The following is a 26,689-nucleotide window of genomic DNA, read 5'->3' as shown; positions in this document are numbered from 1 at the left end:
TTTTGTCAATGATTCCGTGAAATTATCGCTAAAATAATTTTCAAGGAATTATCGATAACTGCTATAGTCTGAGGACTGTAAGAGCGCATTTTTTGTGTGAATGATTGAAGCAATTTAGTATAAAGCAAATTGTACGTTAGCATAAATATTTGAAGACTTAATTTGCAAAGAAAAGAAAAAGAAAAAAAACTTGATATAAAGGTTCGTATCTTACTTTTTTAACAACATTACGTGTAAGACATAACTTTTAGAAAACAAATGAAAACAATGTTATACAATATTGTATTTAGTTTATGATGGATCTATTCATGTTAAATATTAAGGTACATAAATAATAAACACATACACAAACGGACTCTTAACTGTTTGTGTGCTGTAAATTTCAAAAAAATTTGGAAACTTTTCCCCCCGAAATAGTTATATTTATCAGCCAAAAACATTTTGCACAGGTTAAAGTTATTGTAGTTTATAATCTATCAAGCTTTAATTATATCACACAATATAACCAAAGAAAAGCGTGGACCCCGGAAATTTCAGATAGGATCAGGTGCGTAGGAAGAGTAAGCATCCCTTCTCAACATGTCGTACCAGTCGTGAACACTATGCAGAGATCAGGTAGACAGATTGATCCGTAGTCAAATGCAGTCTAACAATCAATGGCCTATAGCCTAGGTCACACTGTCACAGTAATAGGCACGAATTGCAGCGGTTCACCCCGATTTTTATAAACCGTGTGAAATCGTAATGCTAATACGATTTTTTGGTGCAAAAAACAAACAAAAGGGTTGTTTCAAGATCATTGAACGATTCAACAGGGTTTGGACACGGTTTCCTTAAGGAACATGCCGTTCACGCCACGGAAACTGTTACGGACAACCACGGTATCCCGTAGTGATACCTTATAATGCGACGGTCTCACTAGTGCCTGCTAAGCTATCGTTACGGCCAATCAAGTTAACGCTACTACGCCCCACGGCACATGTACGAGAATGTCACGAATGATAAAGATTTTTTACGACGTTTTACGTCCAAGCAAGTAAAGACATTAGGAAAAATGTAATCGTAATTAAGGTTCTCTGTACATGGACGCCAGCAATAACATTTTTCAAAAATACCGATATATATATATTATTATAACAGTAACTTGATCCGAAGGGTCGTATCACGTCGAGTTGACAAGCGCGGATCATCAGATCTGACGAGACGCGAAGCGTCGAGTTTGATCTGATGATCCGCGCCTGTCAACGAGACGTGATACGGCTCTTCGGATCAAGTTATTGTTATCATGATAAATTTATTATATACCCCCTTATAACTAGCTAAATATAGCAGAATAAAACTTTAGAGATCAATTGAATAATATTTATCCATAAAACAAAGCATAATGACAAGGGACTTTTTAACGCGCAAGAAAAATAACGTCATGTTTTTGCGCACTATGTCATCAGTTTCAGAGAGTGGTGATATGGATTCAGAAAACCACAGTGTGGTGATCCGGAAAATCGGATCAAACTCTGTAAAATTAGCAGTAACAAAAAGAAGGAAATTGATGGGTATATAATAAAAAGAGGAATTATTGAACAATCAGATGTTACTATTCCGTTTCTATTTTTTTAAATATAGTGGCTCGTTCTTATTTTTTTTATCAAAGTTGACTTATTCTAAGATAAATGTTACATATGAGATATATGTGCAGATTTGTTAAAAGCTATGGAAATTTATTCAATATTTCTAAATCTATTCTATAGTAATATTTTAGTTTATTCACTTTTACAATAAAATCATTTACAATGATGATTTATTCAGATTAAGTTGCTAAGACACTCTTCCTTTAAATGAGTGTAGTAGCTAGGGACCTGGTATAATTTTAGTATTTACTGGCCAGCGGAAGGCGGTTACCACTTCTAAGTATCATTTGCCTTAACCAAAAATTGGTAATCTCTAAAGAAACTAGAAATGATGTAACGGATGAAAGATAAGGATATAATTAACAACCTCAAGTCCATTCAAACATACAAACCAGGAGCAAAGCAAAAAATAAAACGGACCTCTAAAATATCAGAGGTGGGATCAGGTGCCAAGGAGGAGTGAGCATCCCTCATCGACCGGTCACACCCGCCGTGTGCTCCTTGATTTGATCGGGAAATAACAGAAAATCTGTCGACAATTGGATGTGTAAATAATGATTTCACAGTTAGTATAAAAATGTCAGTCAGCTTTAGATTGAATTTTCTGACAAGGTCATTGTTTTGACCAGAGAACTTACAAAATTATGACAAGACTGATGATATTCTTTTTTCATCATTTTGTTTGTCAATAATAAGGGTTTGATCTTCGACATGATTAAGGACAAGCACTGTGCTTTCGGATAGTCAAGGTTCTTCTGAATGTCTACGCAGATACAGGTCAGCACAATAGAACTATTAAGCAGTTCTATTGTAGTCAGGACACAGTTATCTGTCAACCAGGCATGATACCAAAATAGTGGTTTTGTAAATTTTTTCTTCCTCTTAAAAAAATAAACTTTGGAAAATCGTTCCATGAGCAAGATCTTCATGCAAAAGGGTCATCTGAAAGTACCAACTAAAACCCTATTTTCATTAGCTATGATTGAATGTGTTGCTAGGAATTCTTCATAATTTTTTCATAGTTACTGCTTCATGTTTGTCGTAAATTGAAGCGCATCAATACAATGCAAATGATTTGACAGCCATCGCGACGAACTCGAAGGTCCATCGGCAAAAGTTTTCCATTCATTGAGGTTGATGGGTAGACACGTTCTCTTTCGGTTTATTTTTGGATGATGACTTTACAAATCTCACGGGTACCTGGGGGAAACTGTCAGGAAAAGTCTTAGATTATACGTAAATGAGTTGTAATTGTCCCTGATGCATGAAGTAAGTTTTTATCAATTTAACTCATCATTCCAAACTGTTTTCTTTTTTTTTCCCTCTTCCGTGTTCCCTGATATAAAAAAAATATGTGCCACAACTTTGTAGTTCTGTGTTTTCTGTCTGATCAACTTTAGGTGCTGATTTAGAAGCCGAAATCTGCGTTTATGGTCATGTGTACAGCCATGAACAACAGATAACAATGACAAGCAAAAATTGTGACAAAAAATTGGTAATAGATAACTGAAAAATCGAGAGCTATCGCATCCAACCGTAAAATTGCTGTTAAAACACGTGATTAGACGTCAAAACCCTAACTGCTGCCGTAATTACAACGTAAGAAAAAACGGTTCGCCGCCATTATTCCTGATTCTCTGTATTGTTTCCTTTTCATTTCCCTACAACAACCGAGATAAAATGTGCGGGGCGGGGTTTACGCTTCGTTACGGATTATCTTGTTTATTCGTATATTTTCCCTACTGAAGTCGTCGAGATCCTTGAGTAAGCGTAGACCTACGTGTCACGGAAGACTCTGAAACATCACGAAAGTCTGTACGGTGGTCACACGGTGATGGTAGTCTTACAGTACGGGGCAACTACGATATACAAGAACTGAAGTTGCATCGCGGTTTTCCACGACTGTTTTGAACAGTTCAAAACAGTCGTAGCAATTTACGGTTCATTCAGGAGTAATACGAGTAAACAGGGCTCACCACGGTAATAACAACGGACTGACTGCGGATGTCTAAGAATTTTCACGGATCCCTATATCCTAGCTTACCGTGATCTAAAATCGTGACAGTGTGACTGGGGCATATGAATCATATATAAACAGGTCTTGGAAATTTTTAAATATGGAAGTAAAGAACAATAACTGAAAGTTGGTATAAAAATAAATCTTGTACACGTTTTTTGTCTGTCCAATCAGACATCATCATTTTTACACACTCCAAAACATATTTTAAAAGATCTAAAAGATTTTTCCTCTGAAAGAGCTTTTAACAAAAAAAAAAAAAATATATATATATATAGAAGTAAGATGAAAACGTTTGAAGAATAAGGTATTCCCTACATATTTACCTTGGCATTTTTATCTCGGTAAAGAAAACAAATAAAGCATGATGCAATGTAATCGTTCCCTGAACGTCTAAAACCTATATAAACGGTATAATTATCATACTCAATTAAGGGCCCCTCTAAGGGGCACAGGTAGAGTTTACCCGTGTTATCTGTGTTTTAAACTGTATGAATAAAATATAAAAAATAATAAAAGACTTTTATAGGGGAAATCTTAGCAATAAGTCCTATAAAATAAATTAAATGTTATTCAAATTTTTAAATATTTTTTACTCAAAAAATTTTCAAAGTATTTATTTTATTTAGAAAATAGTCTATTTTATTGTGATAATTAATCTTTAATTCTATTTATTTTTTAATCAAAATGTTAATATTTTAACATTAAAATATATTAATATATTTAAGTGCATTTAGCATCATTATTTAAAAAGACAAAAAAATCTTTGGTTTTCTTTTAGAAATAATCTAGACTATATAATTTTTTAATTCATCAGTTGAATTCAGTTATTTTGTTATGGTGCTTGAAAAAATTTCATGATCGTTTTTAGCTAAAGTTTAAGCATTTACTCCGAATACGTGTAATGTAATTACACTGTATCTTTTTGAAAATCATTTTAAGTTTTGATGATAAAACTTAATCTTAAGATAATTAATTTTATGTATTTGTGAAAATGATTTATTCAATGATTTGAAAACAAATCACATTACTGTGAATTTTGATTATAATTTCAACTAACATCATAAACTTTGAATAATTGGTAATGAGGCTGGTAAGATCAGTTCACTTTTAAAGTTAGATGGAAAGAAATTACTTTCAAGGATGCCCTGAATTCGTCCAAGCCATGTTCAAAGCTGTGAATAAAAAAAAAAACACAAGCTACCAAACGGTATATATACAAGACGGAAATTCACCACAGCATCAGTCTTCATCTACACCAAGAACAATGGCAAATGCACAGTTGAACGTATATATCACAAACTGCTGCGAGAAGGCCTCCAAAACCGGACAATCGATCTCATGACCTACACAGACTCTTCATCAGAGCTGTTGCACCCGGGATAGTGATCATGAAGAAAAATCTGTGATTATGAAATGAGAGATTAAACCCCAAAAATGTTAAAAAAATTTAGTGCTAATTAAGGTATAGAATTGCAGTTAAACTCTGTTTCCATTTTAATGTTAAACAAGAGGCCCATGGGTCACATCGCTCACGTCCCGTGGGGATCCGGGTTAGAATAGGTCCTCAGTACCCCCTTGCTTGTCGTAAAAGGCGACTAAATGGGGCGGTCCTTCGGATGAGACCATATAAACCGAGGCCCCGTGTCATAGCAGGTGTGGCACGATAAAGACCCCTCCCTGCTCAATGGCCCTGATTGCCGAGCATAGGCCCAAATTTGCAGCCCTTCACCGGCAATAGTGACGTCTCCATATCAGTGAAATATTCTGGAGAGGGACGTTAAACAGTATACAATCAATCAATCAATCAATCACATCGCTCACCTGAGAAGCTTTAACCATTCTTTTCTTTGCCAGATTTCCCCTTGTAATACATATTGTGACCCCATCCTACCCAAATGATCATAATTTAAACAATTTGAAATCTACACTATCCCAGTATGCTTCCACATCAGCTTTTCTGGCCCAGTGGTTCTTGAGAAGAAGATTTTCAAAGATTTTTTCTATATACGAGGGTTGATCCAAAAGTTCGTGGAATTTCTTTCCAAAATTTAATCGTGATTTGATGAAAGCAAACAACAAGTATATTCATAAAATAGAGTCATAATGCAACAATATTGAAAAATTTCACCATTTTCCAATTACCAATAAGGTCACACGAGTTTTCTGAAAATTGAAAGTTGTGAAACCCGGAGGAGACTTCGACTAACGTCAATTTAGATATCTCACGTCATGTTATAGAAGCATCTCGCCCTAATGTCCTATTTGAATACGTAATTATACAAAATGCTGCCTTTTTTCTCCTTTTTTCTCTCTCAAGAAAAGCCTGAGTATCCTCTCGCACTAACTTACCTTCATTTTTCACTCATATTTCAAGATACTACCCATCTTTCCATATGATGTTCCGATCTCAGTAACAATGTCAAGAACAGTACGGCAGTCGACAACTTCCATTAACCCTTTTAATTTGTCTAAGGGGATACGCACTTGAAACAGAGCCTCCAAAAAGCAACCACACCTTTAATCAACGTCCATGGGAGTTCTATTTTTCTTAAATGTCTTATGCCACTGGAAAACTAGTAACTAAATACATTTACAGAAGCCTATATCAATAATATACGAGTTGAAGATAGAGTGATTCCGAAATTTTCACAAAACGGACGACTTGACCGAAATTTGACCCTTTCTAACAACTTCAACATGTTAAAGATGAATAATAAATCATCAGTTTATAAACTAAATATCCAGTAAAATCAGTGAAACTCTCACACAAAAGTTTATAAAAGACTAAGCAGTCGTAATAATGCCATAATTTTCGTTTTATACACCACATAGGGCGGTTAAATTCTCATTTTTACGTATTAAGAATTTAAATGATAATAAACACGTTAATGTCTCCCCCGCATTTCCAAACAACCGTTTCTATGGAAACTGACATAGAGTTACTATCTAAGACATTTTAAATGTTTTTTAATTTAAAATATTCATGAAGTGTCTGTATTATCATTTGTAATACTTAAAAATAAATAAAATATGAAGAAATTCTACGAACTTTTGGATCAACCCTCATATTTCTATGTAAAACATTGATTCCCCATTGTGGCCCTGCCCTACCCCGGGGTCATGATTTGCACAATTTAGAATCTACACTACCCCAGAATGCTTCCACAAAAGTTTCAGCTTTACTGGCCCAGTGGTTCTTGAGAAGAAGATTTTTTAATGACCCAACCTTATTTTTGTCTTTTCTTGATTATCTCCCCTTGTGAGGGGACATGGCCCTTCATTTTTACAATTTAAATTTCCCTTTATCCAAGGATGCTTTGTACCAAGTTTGTTCAAAATTGTCCCAATGGTTCTTGAGAAGAAGTCGAAAATGTGAAAAGTTTACAGACGGACGGACAGACAGACGGACAGTCCGTCCGGGCGGACGGACGACGGACAAAATGTGGTCAGAAAAGCTCACTTGAGTCTTCGGCTCAGGTGAGCTAAAACATATTAGATAGTTCTTAAAATGTGATTTTAATGAAGAGTGCTTAAAGTGTTTTTATGTATTTTAAAAATTAAATATTTGTAAATAATAAACTTGTTATCACTTTAAATATATTGCGTCAATATTAAATTTTCTAGCAATTTAATAATTTCAAGTAGTGCTGAAATGTGCTGAAAGAAAAATATTTATATGAAAAAAACACTTGTTTGGAGTCTTGAATTATAGTTATTTAATCAAGTAAATCAAATAAATTGTGATTTGGTAATATTCTTTATCAGAAAAATAAATAAATTTATCTGATTTAGACTGATAAATCAAGATAACACATGAAACACAGGTAATGTCTACCTGTACCCCTCAGAGGGCCTCTTAATTGAGTGTGATAATTATACTGTTTATATAGGTTTTAGACATTCAGTGAATAAACATATATCACTCCGGCTAGTTCTTATCAATTAGTTCAATTATAACAATAACAAGAATATACTATAATTGGTAAATATATTTTTTTCTTAACCGTCCGATTTTCATCAATGATACTTAATTTTCATGTGTATAGATCCCCCATACACAAGTGTTTATTCTATGGACTACATATTGTTTTAATACATGTATATCACGGGTTTTATAAGGGCCTAATACTGAGCTATACAGACTTTAAAAAGACATAAGCTTAAGGCGTAAAAATATCTTTCCTAGCATACCAGAAACTCCATGGACGATTTTGTTTTAAACACTTAAAAAATAATTAAGACTGTTTCCCCTTCGATACGATTTTTATGTCAGGCTCTAAAAACTGAAAGTTTTCCATATTCATATCAAATTTCTAACGTAAAGTACACTTTTGTGATTGCTTCCTCATAGTGACAGATCTTTTTAATCCTACTCAAAACGTATTCTAAGCTTTCAAGTCGTGTTTGTTCACATGTATAAGAATTGTCATATATATAGTTTTTTTTATACTTCATGAGTTCAACGAATGAATTCTCGAGACGCAGATCTAATATTACTCATTGAATTGGATTTAATTTATAAAATATACAAAATTTTCTTGCTTTGCTTACATTGATTTCGCTGTTTCATGTATGCCCTTGATTTCTGATAATCCAAAAAAATTTCTTTTGCCGGATCTTGTGATTTCCTATTTAGATGATGTTAGATCCAGTATGAGAATTTCCAGTCGACTTGTCTCTCTCCCCGTGTCGGTCAATCAGCATTCGACTTAATTTTATGTTCGTATTTTCTGGCAATTTCATATTTTCAACTATAAAACTAACGACATGATTATATTTCAAAATAAACATAAGCTATTCTTATATATTTTAATTTCACTTGTATCAAGCAATTTCATTGGCTGAATCATTCAGAGGAACATATGATATTTTTTATAACATAATGAGTTACGTCAAAACGTATTACTCCGCTTGACGTTACTTTGAAAATATGCTTTATTTAAAGGCCTTTTTCGGAATTGTCTGAATGTCTACACTGAAATTAAATTATAAGGAATGAAGCTAATTTCAACTTATGTTATACGATATAACATAACTTGGGGCAGTTTACGCTTTTTAAGCGGTTAGCTTCGCTAACCGCTTTATGGCATGTGTCCGATTTTTATCGACACCGGAAACTTCCATAAGGCGCTACCTATCGACAACGGAAACTTCAACAAAGCCTCTACCTAGTACCTATGATTTGTTTCTCACACATATAACATATGTTAAATAAAATCAAGAGTATCAAAACAACATAATCTTTCGGTTTTTAATTTTTTTTTCTGATTTTGTTTGTCAATGAAATAAATTTATAACTGTTGAATTAAAAAAAGTTTATGTATAGGAGCATTTGGTGTCGAGATTAAATTTCCGTGACATCAGCTGATGGCGATCGGGCCCTGTGACGAAATTCGAAATCAGCATGAAGTTTAGCTGATAACATTATCAACGCGTTAGATTTAAACTTTAGGAAGAAATGTATAGCGAGAAATATCATATTTGAACCCAATGTTGCACGAAAACCAGTAGGCATATCCGATTTATGTGTTAAATTGAAGCCTGAATCGAACAGGTGGTGCACAACTCGTGTATTTATATATAGAGGGGGTAGAATGTTTCGATATTTGGCTAATTTAGAGACTTACTGATAAAAATTCAGGTGCCTGTGATTAATTATAAGGCACCCCTCATGAACAATAAATATTTGACCGAATTATGCTACTGGGCACAGGGAGGACGGGTTATTTACTGGCTAAAGGGGTTGAATGTTATTACCGAATGCAAAACATCGGAGAATCTCTCGATCGAGTTTCATTTTCCAAAATATTATGGCATCCCTTTAATTAACTTAAGTAATACTAGTACACAAAGAAAGTCTTTATATAAAAATACTGAATACATCTGTAAGTTGTACAGAAAAATAATTAAATAATTGAAAATATTAAAATTAATTTTAAAAAAAATGGAGAAAAAAATTTAATCGGCATTCGATCCTTTTCTAAAAATCACCCGATATAAAATATGCACAGAAAAAAGAGGCATGAAAAATATTGACAATCAGCACAAATTGAAAATTATATCTAATGAATGATTATTTTTGAAAGTTTGCTAAATTCCTGTGCATGGTATAAGTTGTAAAAATACTTTTTAAATTTGAATTTGTCCAATTTGTTAATTATCATTTTGAGCCTTTGAGAAGAAATAAAAATTAAAATACAGATGCTTACAGGCATATTGATAGAAATTCGCATACTTGTTTTTAGTATAAAAAAAACAAACAAACAAAAAAAACAACGTATTGCTTATGCGCAATATTGAAGAAAGTGACAATGATACCTAGGTAATTCTTGCAATGGACAATTAAATTGTTTGTTATACACTGACTTTTAGTGAACCTTTGAATTTTTGAAATACTAGTATTGATGGATTAAACAACAACTTTCCTTTTCACACGTTTTTTTTATACAATATTTCATGAAAAATATTTGCCAAATACTCAGTATATGTTCGTTTATACATATCGTGCAAGACTCTTTTTTAAATAATTGTCATATACCATTTACAGTACTTATTCGAACATTTAATTGTATGAAAAGTCAATAATGTACATTTCTTAAAACTTTATTATCTTGTTTACTTGTCTTTCTTCCTGTGAGAGAAATAGTTCATAATATTAATAAACAGATGTACTCAGTATCTGTATCAAAATACAAAATGAACAGTGATCGGTCTCAAAAGAAAAACAGATCCTTGAAAGTTCCGGTGCCTAGGAGAAGTAAGCATCCTCAATGACAGGTCACACCTGCTGACCCGCAGTGAGCCTACGAAACTGAAGCTCTCTGAAATTAATTAATTCTCTGCTCGTCCATCCGTTTTTCTCAGACTAGCCAGCTAAAGACCTATGTACAGTACTCCAAACCAATTAATCTAAAGAATTTGAATTATCATTTTATTTTCTTTTTGAGTTGTTTGCTATAGTACCTTTACAGTTACCTAATTTCAGAATCAATAGAGCATGAAAGCCAATTAAATTTGCAAGATCAACATAATTTTTTTTTCGTTCTGTGCACTTTTGGACACCACCAATGTAGACAATTAGGGAGAAATTTTTGAAATTGAACTTCCTGTCTTTCAAACTGAAAATCTCAGGTTGATATTTTGAAACAAACATTTGTGACATCAGTCTGGGATGTTATTGGTTTTACCATTTAGTTAAGTACTACAAAATTCAGTGTGTCTGCTCCTTCGCTGATGACATTGGAAAAAGATATGCATGCTTACTTTAATATCATTATTCAATGCATTTTTTTGTTATTGTACACTGTACATATTCGATGCAAGCATGCTAACCGCTTTTCAGTACTTTCAGTACTTTGATTTATAAACCGCTTCGCGGTTTATAAAGCGTAAACTGCCCCAAGTTATGTTATATCGTATAACATAAGTTGAAATTAGCTTCACTCCTTAATTCATTAACATCTTCAATTTTTCATTATCTTTTTCCTCATTTCAGATCTTGTGATAATACTGTATTGCTGAATTAGTTAAGGAAGTTGACGAATGAAAAATTAATGTCATTAGGTTACATAAACCTTTGTTTTTAAGTTAATTTTAATGCCTTCTCAAGTAAAATATCGAAATATAAGATAAATTTGTCAGATTCTTTGACATTTCTTTTATTATTATTTAAAGTTCACTGGGATATATGCAATGTTTGACATGTGAATGTAAAGAAGGATTGTTTATTGAAAATAATTCGTCGATTTATCTAAATCTTCGTTTAAAAGATCTGCTTCAAATGAACACAAATTTAGGTCTGTTTATACATTTTACAGGGTGTGATTAGTACCCAGAGGAAATACAACAGCTTGTTGGAAGTGCTTGTTTCCGAAAACCACAAAGATTTGTAAATCAGAAACGAAGAATGTTTTTTTAATCAAGATAAGAGAATTGGTTATTAATGATAAGGTTAACAAATAAACGAGTTCCTTTTAAAATAAGAACTATGTCAATTTAGAAATAAAATGTTCTGCAATGTAAAGATATTAATTTTACCTCAGTTGAAAGATGTGACGTTCCCTTTTTAAAACGATTATAAACAAATTAAAAAGAAGACATTTAAATGACTTCAATCAGCTTATTCATATCAACTAGATAATTTTTATTCTGAGATTATTTGAAATATTTTAAATCTGTGAACTATGTGATTTGAAAGGGGCCAGTCTTCTCTCGTTTACGTATTACATTAGTTTTCAGGTAAAAAAAAAAAAAAAAAAACCACATATCTAAACAAGCGTTGTAAGAGTACTCATTGCATAAGCAAAAGTGTAAAAGTTTATTCAGAAAATAACTTTGGGAAATACAGCCCATCAGTTTACAAGATAACAAATAGTACATGTAACATATAATACAATGACTCTCAATGAGTCTAAACTGGGGGGGGGGGACCCTAGGTCAAGTGTTTTTCAGTCCACAGTTCCACTCCTTTATAGTAAACAATTATAATAATTTTGAAAATAAAAAGTAAATAATACATAATAATACAAAAATATAATATAATACACAACAATGCTGTTTTAATATATAAACATCTGACAATTTGCCATACACAGATAGAATAAAACGTAGGTCAACCTGTTAAAAGCCCCCTACCGGAATCCACTTTTCTCTTCTGATGTTATTTCAACATAATATACTTTATATAAAAAGTGCCTTTTTATTTAAAATTTGCACATTTCGATGATTTTTTATATGTAGATCTGCTTTACATGCTATACTCAGTAATCAAGTCAACAAATAAGATACGTCAGAACACTACAAAGCAGATAGATTTGAGATGAAAAACGAGGGAAGGGGAATATATCCAGGGAATAATTTGGTGGCTACCTATTGTATTTAAAAATAGACAAATAGCAAAGAACAATTTGAACGTACATGTAAGTAGGGGCAGTTTGGGATGAAATGGAATGTTTATTCGACACATTTTTTATACAGAAATATACACAGAGATATACTTTAGAGAATTATTTGGAACACACAATGCACGTAAGAGGTTTATTATCGATATAAGGGTGGCACCGTAAGGACCCACATTTTGAAACTACAGGATAAATGAGCTTTCCATCTTTATTTTCGATTCCCCCTGGTAATAATTGTATGTTTTCGTCAACGCAGATATACTCGGTTGCAGCATTGTGGTTATGGTACCCAGCTCCGAGGTATCCTTTATACTGCATTGTCCATCCTGTATAACACGCTGTTCTGGCAGGGATCATGATAGAAAAGGATCCTTTTTCAACTTGACATACACTGCAGGGGACGTCTTGTTGATGAGCATTCCCCCCGAAAAGAGTGCTTTCATATTCAGTACCATAAACAAATGCCAGATCTTTGGTTGCTTTCCGATCACCCCATTGGGGATTTTCTGGGAGGCAGAGGAAGTTCAATGTTGCACCTTTGTGAGAGTAATGTGATCCTCCAGCATATCCTGTAATCATATTTAAAGAAAGGAATTTTGTTTTTATTCAAAAAAGAATAAAGATTTATTTTCACATTTTTGTCACAAAAAAAAGTTAAATAGAAAAATTATTGATATAGTGTAGAATTATTTTTTCAAAACCTTTATAAACAAGAGTTGAAGTCTTCGTACAATCGTTTCTTCCCCATCTGGTGAATACAGATCCTAAAAATTGAAAAAAAAACAAACAATATTTGTATGTACAAAATGTAAATTTCAGAGGTTTTTAATCTCAATACAGTTTCAGATTCGAGAACGTAACTTGAAACGTGCTATGGTTTAGAAATCTTAGCAAAAATCGGTCAGTTGAGGTGATTTACTTTCATATATAAATATATCCCTACTGTTTTATACATACAGTAGTTGGCCATAAGTATGTTCCCAAAATGGCCGACGTTCTTCAATCGCATTGAGAATTGTGAGATTAAAAACTTTTTTAGCAATATTACATTCGTTTTTTCTCGAAACTAAACATCCGGAAATAAAGTTTTTGTAGTGGTAGAGGTTTTAAAATAAGCGTCCTTAGTTGATTTCCGGTTTATTGTTTACATATCGTCTGCTTAGAGATATGGGTAAGCGAGGGAAGGAATTGACACAAGATGTTAAAAACATCATCATTAATTTATAAAACAGCGATCATTCCAGTTACAAAATATCAGAAATAACAGGCTTGAATAGGAGAACAGTTAGTAATTTTTTAAAGCGTTTTCGTGAGCGGGGGAACACAGAAAACTTACCGCGAAGCGGCAGGCAAATAAAACTTGATGACAGGGCGAAACGACGACTCGTTCGCATGGTTCGGGGCAATCGTCGGCAAACATTAGAGGATCTCACAAGTAAATTTAACAATTCTGCAGTTGTTAAAATATCGTCTAGGACTGTGAGAAGAAGATGATTTGAAAGTGAATACAAACGACATGTTGTTTCCAAAACGATTACGATCAGAAAAGTGAATCGCTCTCGACGTATGGGATTTTGTAGACAAAAGTTACATTGGAATGTGCAGAATAATTGGAGTAGAGTGATTTTTAGTGACGAGACAAAAATTATAATAGTTGAGGATAAGAAAATGTATGTTTGGAGGAAATCTGATGAACGTTTGATGGGGGAATGTACGGGAATACATTTGGACAGGGAGAGGCAGGGAGTGATATCCGCGATGTTCTGGGGGTGTATAGCATACAATGGTGTGGGTACCCTTACATCTGTTGAAGGAAATATGAACTCTAATGTTTATATTGAAACTCTGAACAATAATCTCTGGCCTGTCGTTGCTAAAAACTTCGGAAATGGTGCCTGGATTTTCCAGGAGGATAATGCCCCTTGCCATGTTTCTAGGGTTTGTAACGATTGGAAAACGCAAAACAATATTCCAGTATTACCATGGCCTGCACAGAGCCCAGATATTAATGTAATAGAAAATGTTTGGAGAGTATTGAAAATTCGGATTAAGAGACGCATACATGACATTAAAAACAAAGCAGACCTGGAACGCATCGTTCATGAAATCTGGTCCTCTTTACCGCTTCACTATATAAGAAGTTTATATCAAAGTCTACCCAAACGAATTAGGGCAGTTTTGAAAGCCAAGGGACACATCACAAAGTACTAGTCATAAAGGTTAGTTTTATGCTGTTGCATATAATTAAATTTAGGTTTTACTTTTTGATATGTACTTAGGTTTACGGAAAACGTCGGCCATTTTGGGAACATACTTATGGCCAACTACTGTATATTTAGCTCTATTAAATACTAAATAGACGTTAAAAAACTTCTCTTTTCATATTTCGCATTATAAAGTTGAATTTGAAATACTCGTGGCAACAAGATAATAAACACAAATCATCATAAATACAATGTATATTATTATTCCGGATTTGTATGTTTCCATTATAGAAGTAAAGAAATGAAAATTTAATATCTTCTGAAAGAAGGCTATTGAGATAGCGAACAAAAAGAGAGATAGTAGACGGTGCTAACCCAACACGGTCTATGACCGGGGAATGTGCTGTGGAGCTTGACAATGGAGAGTCAATCCGCTGATGATCAGTATATTGGGAGTTGTCTCCAGTACACACACGCCTTTGGTAAATTTCAATGTGTTCTCCACACGATAATTGGTTTAACAAAAGATGACATAAAAAGCAGTACCAACAAGTATAGGATTTAAATTTGTAGGCCAAGAAAAAAAGCTCTTTCATATTACAAATTACTTTCTTTTAAATCTATACCCCGTGCTCTCTTTTAGATCCCAACTTTTGTGAAAGGGAGGAGACATGAAATATTCGTCCGTCTAGATGCCAGTCAGCAAGTCTGTCAGTCATATCTTATTGGTGGGAAGAGATAGGACTTTCATATTATGCATGTATATTTCCTGCGACAAGATCTATCTACATACACCACATTTTTTATACTGTGATCTTTACCCTGAAGTTTGACATTCGTTTAAAAAATTATGCATAGCTTTAAATTGGCCATAACTTTTAAACGAAAAGAGATAGGGCTTTCATTTTAAATATAAGCATTACCTGTGACAAAACATTTAAAAAAACATGATTTTTTATCTCATGGCTTTAACCTATAAGTTGACATTCTTTTTAAAACCTTAACCATGGTTATTAATTTTGAAAGGGAAGAGATAGGGTTTTTTTCATTTCACGTATATATAATGTGGCAAGTCCTTTCTAAATACCCTATGGATTTGACTCCATGACCCTGAATTTGCATGTTTAAACTACACTAATTTTCCTTATAATGTTTAAAAAAAAGATAGGGTTTTATATTTGATATGTGCATTACTTTGACAATACATGTATATATATACCAGAGCATTCTTTGATTTCTAATCCCAAGACCATGACATTTTTTACCTAACTTTTAAAAACAGCCCACTTTTTTGATTATCTTTGAATGACATATGAAATGGTGTTCAATAATAATGACATCTCATCCACAAAGACTAACAAAGAGGAAGGATCACAATTCTTTGAATTTGCTTGTTGTACTTCATTTGAATTGAACTGGTTTGCTTCGCATTAACTTTTACATGTTTCTGAGAACAAAAATGTACGTAAGTGCAAAATGCAAATCGCTGTCTCAGCTGGAGTAACTCTCTGTATTATGATATGTCGTATGGCGCTTTTATAAGCACTTGGAAACGTGGAGAAGTAAACTATGGGGAAAAATGGCAACAAATTCTACATTTTTAAGGTAGAAAAAAATAACAAGGGGGAATGGTAAAGCACATCATCGTCAAAGTTTCTTATGTAAGCGTTTTGGCATTGGAGCTGCTTTTTAAGGGTTTTTTTTACGGTTCTTTATTAAAGATTTTTGTGCTAGAATTATACACACGAACTTGTAAATTCAGTGAAGTTTATTATTTTGAAGGGAAATAAATTTCATTTGATTACAAACCAATAATTGACCGTGACGGTAACTGAGAAACAAATTTAAATAAAAAGAAATCATAGAATATTTCAACTGTCAAGCATTAAAAATCAAAATACTTTAAAAGCTAAGCAAATGAAAATGAAATGAAACTAATAAAGATAAGCATCCGAAGTGAGTCATATCTTTATCATCCTTTCGATACAATTTGTGGTAATAACGAACAGTATTCGAGATTAGAATCCATTAAACATCAGAAAATTAGAGCAGAGCAAAGTTGGACATAATAAACATCAGAGGTGGGATCAGGTGCCACGTAGGAGAAAACATCCCCTGCCGACCGGTCACACCCGCCGTGCGTTCCTTGTCATGATCGGGAAATAATGGGGGAAATCTGTAGAAAACAGCATTTTATATAGTGATAAATTGCATTTGCTGACAAGGTCATTGTTACGAAATGACGACTACAACCGAGACTGCTGATATTCTTGCTTCATCAACTTGGCTTTTAATTACTTACCTTGTTTTAGAAAATGTTTATACACAGAACATGCTCGTCCGTATTGAATCAACAGAGAAATATAAACGCCGTATGGAGGTGAAAAAGGTAAATATATATATCCACATAAGTAAGGGAAGTTGAAAAGAGAAATTCTATTTTTTCGTGAAAGATGTAGATATGAATAATATTTGTCAGATTTTGTGGTATCTTATATTAACAGCTCACCGGGATATATCGTGTCGACGTAGAAAGGTATTAACGAATACACTCCTTATTTGGAAAGTAATCACCTTAATACTGAAAAGTTTATTTTGCAAATGTAATGTGCCCTTTATGAACACTTTTTACGTTAAAAACGTTAGTCTTCTTTTATATAAAGAATATAATTAAACTGTATCTGTACCATTTAGATTATGAATGAAAATTTGAGAAATGGATATCATGTATACATTAGGCCTTTCAACTGCCTCTAGGGTTCGCTGTTATGAACGATAACGCGTTGCTGAAACTTGTTTAGAGCAGGTCCGAGGTATCGAACTGTTTATACACAAGTCAGTTTTTAGCATTTCCCAAGTGTTTCTTTGCTGTCAGTAGAATCCATTGGTTTTAAAATTTAGCACTAATATTACTTACTTACTACATACTTGCAGACACCGTTTAATTATACATAAGTAAAATTCTTAATTAAAATAAAAATTGAAGTCTACCCTCCTTCTTTGTTTTAACCTAATTTAATTTTCATACTCGGTCGTTCTTCTTCGTGCTTAGTAACACAAGTAAGATAATTATTTGTTGCATTTACTTCTAAAAATATATATATTTGTATAGAAAATATTCATTGGTCATTAGGAAAAAAACTGGGAGGAAACTAATATGCATACATGTATATGCAATACATTACAAGCTAATTTAAACAAACTAGATGCCCTTATTTACAGCAGAATATTCAAATATTAAAGCCCTATCATATGTCATTCCAAATAAATCACGAACGATTTTTTTTAAATAAGGTTAAAATCTGAAAGTACAGATCAAGGAGACAAAAATCATACCATTCTCAGAAACATTTTGTCATAGCTAATCACATGTAAAAATGAACACCCTTTCTCTTTTCAATAAAAGGAATCATGGAAAAATAGCAGTTGTGAAAAGAAAGAAAACTTCATTAGTACCTTTATAAATGTCTATCACAGACAATTTTCAAATGTAATTTGAGAACCCTATACCTGTTCTAATTGTAAAGTTATGACCAAGCTTAAGATTTTATATTTTTTGTGACAGACAGACTGACAGACCAAACGAAAAAGATTTAATATTTCCCCGCTTTCGCGAAAGCTAGGGACAAAAAGGAGATAAGAAGACGGAAAAGAAATCTATAATTTGGATGATGTGCTGTGCGTTAAGTCTAGAAATATTGCTGAGTTCCTTCTATGTATTATTACGCAAAAATAACATAAATCTGGATAAAAAGATGTAGTTTAGGGTATTGTAGTTAAAAATGTCATACAAATAATCGACTAATCTATTTTGCAAAAACTAGAATATGCATTCTTAAAATCTGAATTAAAGTTGCTGCAGAGACCTAACTGAATGTTACATGCATTCAGTAGCAAAACTCTTTTATAAAGCTTTCAATATCAAATAACCAGATCGTTATTCACATTGTGAAAAATGAACGTTTTGATGACTAACCTTCGATACAGTATACTTCTCGTGTGACACGACAAAACACAAAGAAAAAATCGAAAGCATGAAAATCTCATCAATATTTTGTTCAGCTTTTATCCATAACCTCAGAATTATATATCATCATTACAAATATGTTTCAGTCTGCTTTTATCCATGTGTATATGTTAAGAAAGATAATAAACCATTGGAGACATTATTAGCATTTGTTGAAAAGAATAATGATAAATATTATGAATAATAAAGTTTTATTTTCATTCTTCGACACCTTTGAATTTCATTTAGGGCTTCTGAGTATGGAGTCTATAGGGACTGCGGAAAGAGAATTTACTTACTGACTTATTTCTGTTCGCTCCTTTGGGAGCATTAGAGTGCAACCACACTGTGTCAACTCAAATTTTCTATAAATATTGATCGTTTGAAAAACATTTTTAAAAAAATCATCGTCTAAAATGTAAGTAGACAGAGAAAACAATATTTGTCATTAGACATGCTGTTTACAAAACGAAGGAGTTAGACATCTGTGTTTCTCTGTTTATTTACTAGCTGTTCTACGGTAATTTTGAAATCATATTTATTTACGACATTATATGAAATTAAAACGTATTTTCTATTATTAAAGAATTCAAAGTGTGCTCTAAATATCATTTTCAAAAATAATTTTTGTCTGAATTTTTCTTGAATATATTGCCTCTTGTACATTATAGTCAATATAGATTGACTTTCGATTTTTCAGTCATTAAAGAAATGAAGTAAAAATATACTGCTACAAAGAAAATAAATTTTGGGGAAAATTCCGAAAAAAAAACACAATATCCTGAAAAGTTTACAAAAGACTGATTTTAGCATTAAGAGAACAGAAGAAATACAGAACCGGAATTAATATAATAGTGTATCTCGATATAAATTAAAGTAGTAATACCTGTTAAGCCATAATAGTCCTGCCCTGGCTGATAGCTACCCTTCTTTGTTGTGTGTCACCTGGCATATATACAATGGAAAAAAAATTAAGGTACACCCGAGTTATCTCATCCATTGATTTGAATTGGATTGGCAGTATGAATTATTAAGCCTGATAGAATAAATCCATTGATTATTTTTGTCGATGATTTCGTGAAATGATAGCTTAAATAATTTTCAAGGAATTATCGATAACTGCTGTAGTCTGAGGACTTTTAGAGCTCATTTTTTGTTCTTATTATGATAGAAGAAAATTAGTATAAAACAAACTGTACATTATCATAAATGAAGACATAATTTGCAAAAAAAAAAAAAAAAAGAAGAAAAAAGATATAAAGGTCGTATCTTGCTTTCTTAACTACACTATATGTAAGACAAAACTGTTAGAAAACAAATGAAAACAATGTTATACAATATTATCTTTAGTTTATGATGAATCTATTCATGTAAAATACTAATACTAAGATACATAAATAATAAACACACACACACACAAACGGACATCCTACTGTCTGTGTACTGTAGCTAACAAATTTTTTTGGAAAACTTTTCCCCGAAGATAGTTATATTTATCAGCCAAAAACAGTTTTGCACAGATAAAAGTTATTGTAATTTCAAGCTTTAATTATCCTACACAATATAACCACAGGAAGGTGTGGATCCCGGTAGGATCAGGTGCCTAGGAGGAGTAAGCATCCCCTGTTGACCTCTCATAGCCGTCGTGAGTAGACAGATTAACGCGTAGTCAAATGCAGTCTTGCAGTCAATGGCCTATGAATAAGATATTAATTGGTATAGATTATGTCAGCTAAATAACGACCGATGAAAGATGTATTCCATTTGTCATTATAAAAGTTACAGAACAGACAAAATGTGTTAACTTAACTTCTGCTTTTATTTTTATATCTGTATATAGATTTGTGTAGTATCTGTGCAACTGTCCCGTGGTACGACTTAATGACTGTATTACGTCAGACGGCTGGAAACTCGCAATGTCACTCTTCTACACGTGGATGCCAAGCAGACAGGACGTGTCTGGGACAGCAGCGGAGTGGAGAGTCGACCCAGGGCAGAACCTGCTGTGTTTGTTCTGAATATATGCTGACACTGTATTTAAATGCATACTTATAAAGAACACTCATACGGCGTTTACTTCACTGGCGCAATATTCGTGGGGCCTGGAAATTCCCTTATTGCTGTCAAATTAGGATTTTTCAGGCATCGGTTTTAGCCGCCATTTTTGGTGCTGCGAAATGTAGGTACATGTACCTGACAGCACGTGTTGATTTTGTATTTATTATTTTCTTGAATTGACTTTTTGAATTGATTTTTGAATATTTTCTGTGATTTAACTTGATTATTTGTGACTTTTGATTATTAATATGTCTGTAGAGGAGGCTGTGTCGGCTTTAGGCCTGAACACGCACCCAGCTTTCATGCGGTCAGAAAAAATAACTTCTTATTGGTATTGTGGGGAAAAACAAGTACTTTTGTCAAACAGAAATGAAAACGAATTAGCCTCAATGCAGTAGTACATGTACGTCTCATTTTATACCTTAGTCCCAGAGAAAATATTAGAAATGACACTTTCGAATTGAATGAAGTATCTAAATATAGTACCTAAACGATTTTGCACACTATAAATTGTCTTATTTCTTTATAAAACGGAAAACTCATATTTTCAACTGATGAATTTTTAGGAAATCCAAATTATTTCTTATTAATGAATAATGTATTTTGTTAATTCAAATTTATTTGATAAATACACACAGTTGTGCTCATTTCTGTAATTTCCCAAATTTTATCTTTGGAAGGGGTATCCTGTACCGTGAAAAACGGACCGGGCTGCTTGTTTATATATTTTTATGATTTGGTGAATTCGATTGGGATGGGAGAAGTAATTCACATTTAAAGGTTATCTATGCATTTAAAAGATTATATATCAGAATGTTCTTTCCCTTTATTAATTATGAGGTTAACAATAGTATTACTTCCATTAATAACATTTAAAAAATAAAAAAAAAACAATAGTATTACTTCCATTGATAACATATAAAAAAACATGTTCTTTTCGTATATCCATGCACAGGGTTGTGTATTATTTACTATTTACAAACTACAGGACTCTTCCTTTTAAAACTCTAAATTTCATGTATCGCATATAAACGCACATTACACAGTCTGTTAATTTTCATTAATTCGAATTTATTCTTCATGATGATACGGCAATATATGTGTCTGATTCTAATAAATATTTTGAGCAGCCAAAAGTTACAAGTGGATATGAAAAAAAAATTTCTCTTTTCATCCGATCAGAAACGTACTGTTTATCTTCTCCAATACAGTGTCTTGCATTCAGACGCATGCCATTATCACGCAGATCGAACGGGTTTGATGTTGAAGACTTCCTATCTTGTAATCGGAAGAATTCGATGGTTACTGGGCGACAATTGATGCTTACTTGATTACATTGTTACATATATTGTAAGGTTAATTAGATAAATCAGAAACAAGGTATTGTGGAAAATGTATAGCTGATGTTTAACTAAGCGATAGATATTTTTCATTCTATTTTATGTAATTTATTGTCCCCCGCTTGAAAAGTGGGGGATATTAATTTGGGTTTGTCCGTCCGTGCGTCTGTCCATCCGTCCGTCCGTCTTTCTGTCTGTCTGTAACGCTTTCGTTTCCATACGATATCTCGATAACAATTTGAGCTTTTGCACAATTTAGCATAGCAACTCCCTATGGACTAAAGAAGACCCTTATTGATTTTGAGGTCAAAAGATCAAAGGTCAAGGTCATAAATAAGCAAATTCTGTATATTATAACACTTTAGTTTCCAAACGATATCTCTAGAACCATTTGAGCTATTGCAATGAAATTTTACATAACAACTCCCTATAGCCTAATAAAGACCCCTATTGATTTTGAGGTCAAAAGGTAAAAGTTCAAGGTCGTAAATTTATATATTCTGTCTGTGTGTAACACTTTCATTTCCGAGCGATATTCAAGAAGATTTTGAGCTTATGAAATAATTTTATATCAAAACTCCCCAGGACCTCTCTCACCCCTCTCAAAGTGCCCCACCCCGTTTGTTAAGTATTTTTAGTATTACATGTGGCTATTTTAGCATAGGGGCATGAGGAGAGTTATTGCGTATAAAACAGGTTCTCGGCGGACGTTATGTTCTTATTACATCTATTAGAACTGTTTAATAAAGGCTTAATAAAACAAACACCGTATATTGTGAAAAAAATTTGAAAATACCGAACATGAATGTATACATGTATGTGACTTCATAATTGCATATAATTTGCTTCCCGATAGAGCGACACCGTGGTCTAGTGGTATGTCTCTCGCGTCACATGTGAGAGGTCCTGGGTTCGATTCCCCGACGACTCATTAATTTTTTTCATGAAATACTTTTTTTAACTAAATAATAGTATTCAGCTTGTGAAATGAAAAATTTATGAGGTGTGGCTTGTACAAACTCATAAGATCATCGTTACAGAGTGTTAAATATTCCATATAAAAAGAATCTTCTAGACACATAATAAAGAATAAGCAATCAAATCTTTATATCCATATTGCCATATTTTGTTTGCTTCACTATACATGTATACATTTAATAATTCTACAAATTCAGTCAGGGGGATCCGACCCCCCTCCCCTGTGCATTGTTTACTTTTTCCGTAAGCCGGGGACACAAATTCTCTGAATTAGCTTGTTATATTCACTATACGAGAGCTGTCCAGTGGATTTGTGGGCAAAGCGTTTTTTCTCAAAAAATAAGCACTTAGATGAAATTTCCAGTAAATGTTTAACTATCATTTTTAAGTGCATCATAATTGTTTTGATAATATGTAGTCAAAAATAAAGATTTTATTATGCTTGAATGAGAATAGGGTAAGGACCTATGGCGTACGGTAAGAAAAAAGATTATATAAGAGAATAAACAGGTACTAATATTCGAAATAAAAGTTTAAGATATGTAAGATTGGGATAAAATTATCCTAATTCGATTCCACAATCAATTTTGTCGTCTTTTTAAAAAGTTAAAGACACTTAATTAATTTTGGCTGTCTCCCGAACATTCGAAATAGGAAAGTGATAAACAAAAGTGCAGTCATCTGATCGAGTCCCTGGGTAGTACAAAACATAAAAGCCCGTATACACGGTGAGATTTGTATTATAAGATTTGTATTATAACATAAAATGTTACTGTGTATACACTCTTAATACAGTGTACCATAAAATTTTTCAAATCTTATAAAACTGTATAAAGAATAGAGCAATGCTCTTTCTTCTAATACAGTCTTAGCTTACCAATCACTTTCAACCAATGAAATGTAATGACACTAGGGGTCATCCTATTTTTATCATTACTTTAAAAGCACATGCTAAATAATAATGATAGACTTTACATGTAAAAATATCGGAAAACTCGTAGCTTAATGGGAAGGGGAAAATGACTTGTGGAATATATCAAGCAGTGCATAGTACGATGATAGACACTGCGATCAGAGCCTCATCCTCTATTTTTATTACTTTGACAGAGAGAGAAATATGGCGGGGAAAAACACGTTGGAATACATAGGAATTTACAATCTTATAAGAAATCTCTTAGCGTCAGTACAGGAAAGTATTACCGATATAATACAAAAGTATTATAATACTTACATTCTACTTCAAATCTCATCGCGTATACCGGCTTTAAGGACATGCGGTTTTTTGTACATGTAATGACAAAAGACTCTGACATTGTCAACCATCGATATAAGATTGTCTATTAGTTGAATGATCGTGAGAATACTGTCCGTAACTTACTTATATATCTTCAGAAGATCGCATGTGTGTGCAAGATTGGTTCCTCAACTGTCTATCCATATAAGTGAATCAATGGCATTTGTAAATTTAAGTGGGACTTTTCTAACTGAGATATGACCCAGTTTTAGACACTTTGACGCTATCGTCCGTGAGCCATAAGGAGATACAATACAAAACATAAAATCTCACAATTTATTTATTTATGTTTATATTTAATATTTATAATTTTCTATGTATATTCATTATATATTTATTAAAAGTGGTTGAATTTACAGAAGAAATTAAAGCAGTCATGATTATTTTTTTTTACACTAGACAACTTGTCCATGATTTTACCCGACAACCTTCGTACAAAACAATCTCAATCTAAATTGCCATTGTTTATTTTTGCAATCAGTTTCACAGATATTGAATATTTGTTTTTGGATGAATGATTCACTTTCATTTTATTTTTTTGAATGTGAGGCAATGATTGTGATTTTGAATATATTTTTATCACATAAACAAACAATAAGATACTCTTAAAAAAACAGCGCATTCAACAAATGCCACTCAATGCATCATTAACGAAATCAACACCATGATACATTTGTATGTTGTTACTTATACTCATTTGGTACAAACAACACACGTGAGTGGTTTATTCTCTATGTAAGGACTGCACCTTAATGCACCACATCTTGCAACTACGGGGTAAATGAGCATTCCATTTTTATCTTCAAAACCGCCTGGGACTGATTGTATTTTTTCATCTACACAAATATATTCTGTAGCAGCTACATGATTATGATATCCCGCTCCTAAGTATCCTTTGTATTGCAGTGTCCATCCCTCATAGCAAGACGTTCTTGCGGGGATCATTATCGAGTCCGTACCTGTCTTAGCCTGGCAAACACTGCAAGGAACGTCTTGTTGATGTGCATTTTCTCCAAACATATTGCTCTCGTATTCAGTTCCAAAAGCATAAGCAAGATAACCAGCTGCTGTTCGATCTCCCCACTGAGGCTCTTCAGGAAGACAGATAAAGTTTGATGCTGCACCTTTATGTGCATAATGAGACCCAGCGGCGTAACCTGTTGATAAGCAGTAAAATTAAAATGATTAAAACATTAAAGAGGTTTCAATTGCGCAATAGCAAATTAAAGCGCTTTAGTCTTTTAAGGTAATATTTTCACAAAATTAGTGAAATTTAACAAAATTCAGCTATAAAAAGTCAAAAACCTTAATTCATTTTATAATTGATTTTTAAATGATTTTTCGAATGATTGGTAAAGACGTAAACATTTTTTTAACAGTGTTTAAACAGTGTTTTTGACGTTAGGATAAACTGGGAATTTTTATTAGAATTTTTTAAAAGCAAAAATATGCATAAGAAGCTCTTGAAATTTTGAACATAGATTTTTAAGAAACTCACAATTATCACCAAGTATAAGTTTTCTGTATAAAATTAATATGTTGTATTTGGCATTTGTTGTAATACTCAATTAACAGAAAAAATTGCTAATTCAGACATTTTGAGATGCCATTCTGTAAACCAGACGGTAGACCTTTGGGTTTCCTAAAAATGATATAATTTAAAATACCGGTATAACACAACTCATCATCATAATTTGAGCAAACTGTCTATTGTAGTTTTTGTATGTATTTTGCCTGAAAAACAAAAAAATGGGCATTGCACCCATATAACCATATAGTTAATGTTCCTGTATTTTGGTACCGTTCCTAGAAATACCTAGACAGTAGCTTTTCCCTGAACTGGGCAAGTACAAGAGTTGTCGGTAAAACCGTAGACAAGTTGCCTTGCGTGATTAATAATTATAACTGCGCTATGAAATTTTCACTACTCTTTAGAAAATATTTTTTGAATAAACATAGCAATTTTCAAATAAATATATGCATAAATGAATAAATAATGAGATTGTATGTATTGTATCGCGATATTACATCATCTAAATCAAACTAAACTGCTCTCCGGTGCGCCGTAATGTCATCAAACGTCGCAATTTTTTGCGTGTTCTGTTTACCACCTTTCCATTTCAAATGACCGGTCACGGTAGCCTAGTGGTAGAGCGTTCGATTCTCGAGCGCGGCGCCGCGTCATACCTAAGGCGTAAACAAAGGTAGTGACTGTTCCTTCGCCAAGCGCTCGGCACTAGAAGTGAAAGTCACGGGTCTTT

General features: G+C 33.0%; 1 protein-coding gene across 1 annotated transcript; it reads right to left on the bottom strand.

Annotated features, from left to right (window-relative positions):
• Positions 1–11,934: 11,934 nt before the first annotated feature.
• On the bottom strand, positions 11,935–25,585 carry LOC134274883 (short-chain collagen C4-like; the record flags this gene model as incomplete). The annotated part of the gene is made up of 3 exons (XM_062757126.1): positions 11,935–13,117; positions 13,250–13,312; positions 25,388–25,585. Coding segments are annotated over 3 exons (725 nt in total), but the record flags the coding sequence as incomplete, so codon positions are not given.
• Positions 25,586–26,689: the final 1,104 nt, after the last annotated feature.

Source organism: Saccostrea cucullata, unplaced genomic scaffold (assembly GCF_032062105.1).
Source record: "Saccostrea cucullata isolate Sc308-1 unplaced genomic scaffold, CSIRO_AGI_Scuc_v1 ctg7500, whole genome shotgun sequence".
NCBI classification, from domain to species: domain Eukaryota; kingdom Metazoa; phylum Mollusca; class Bivalvia; order Ostreida; family Ostreidae; genus Saccostrea; species Saccostrea cuccullata.
The sequence above is the reverse complement of the archived record's forward strand: the minus strand, read 5'-3'. Positions and strand labels throughout refer to the sequence as shown.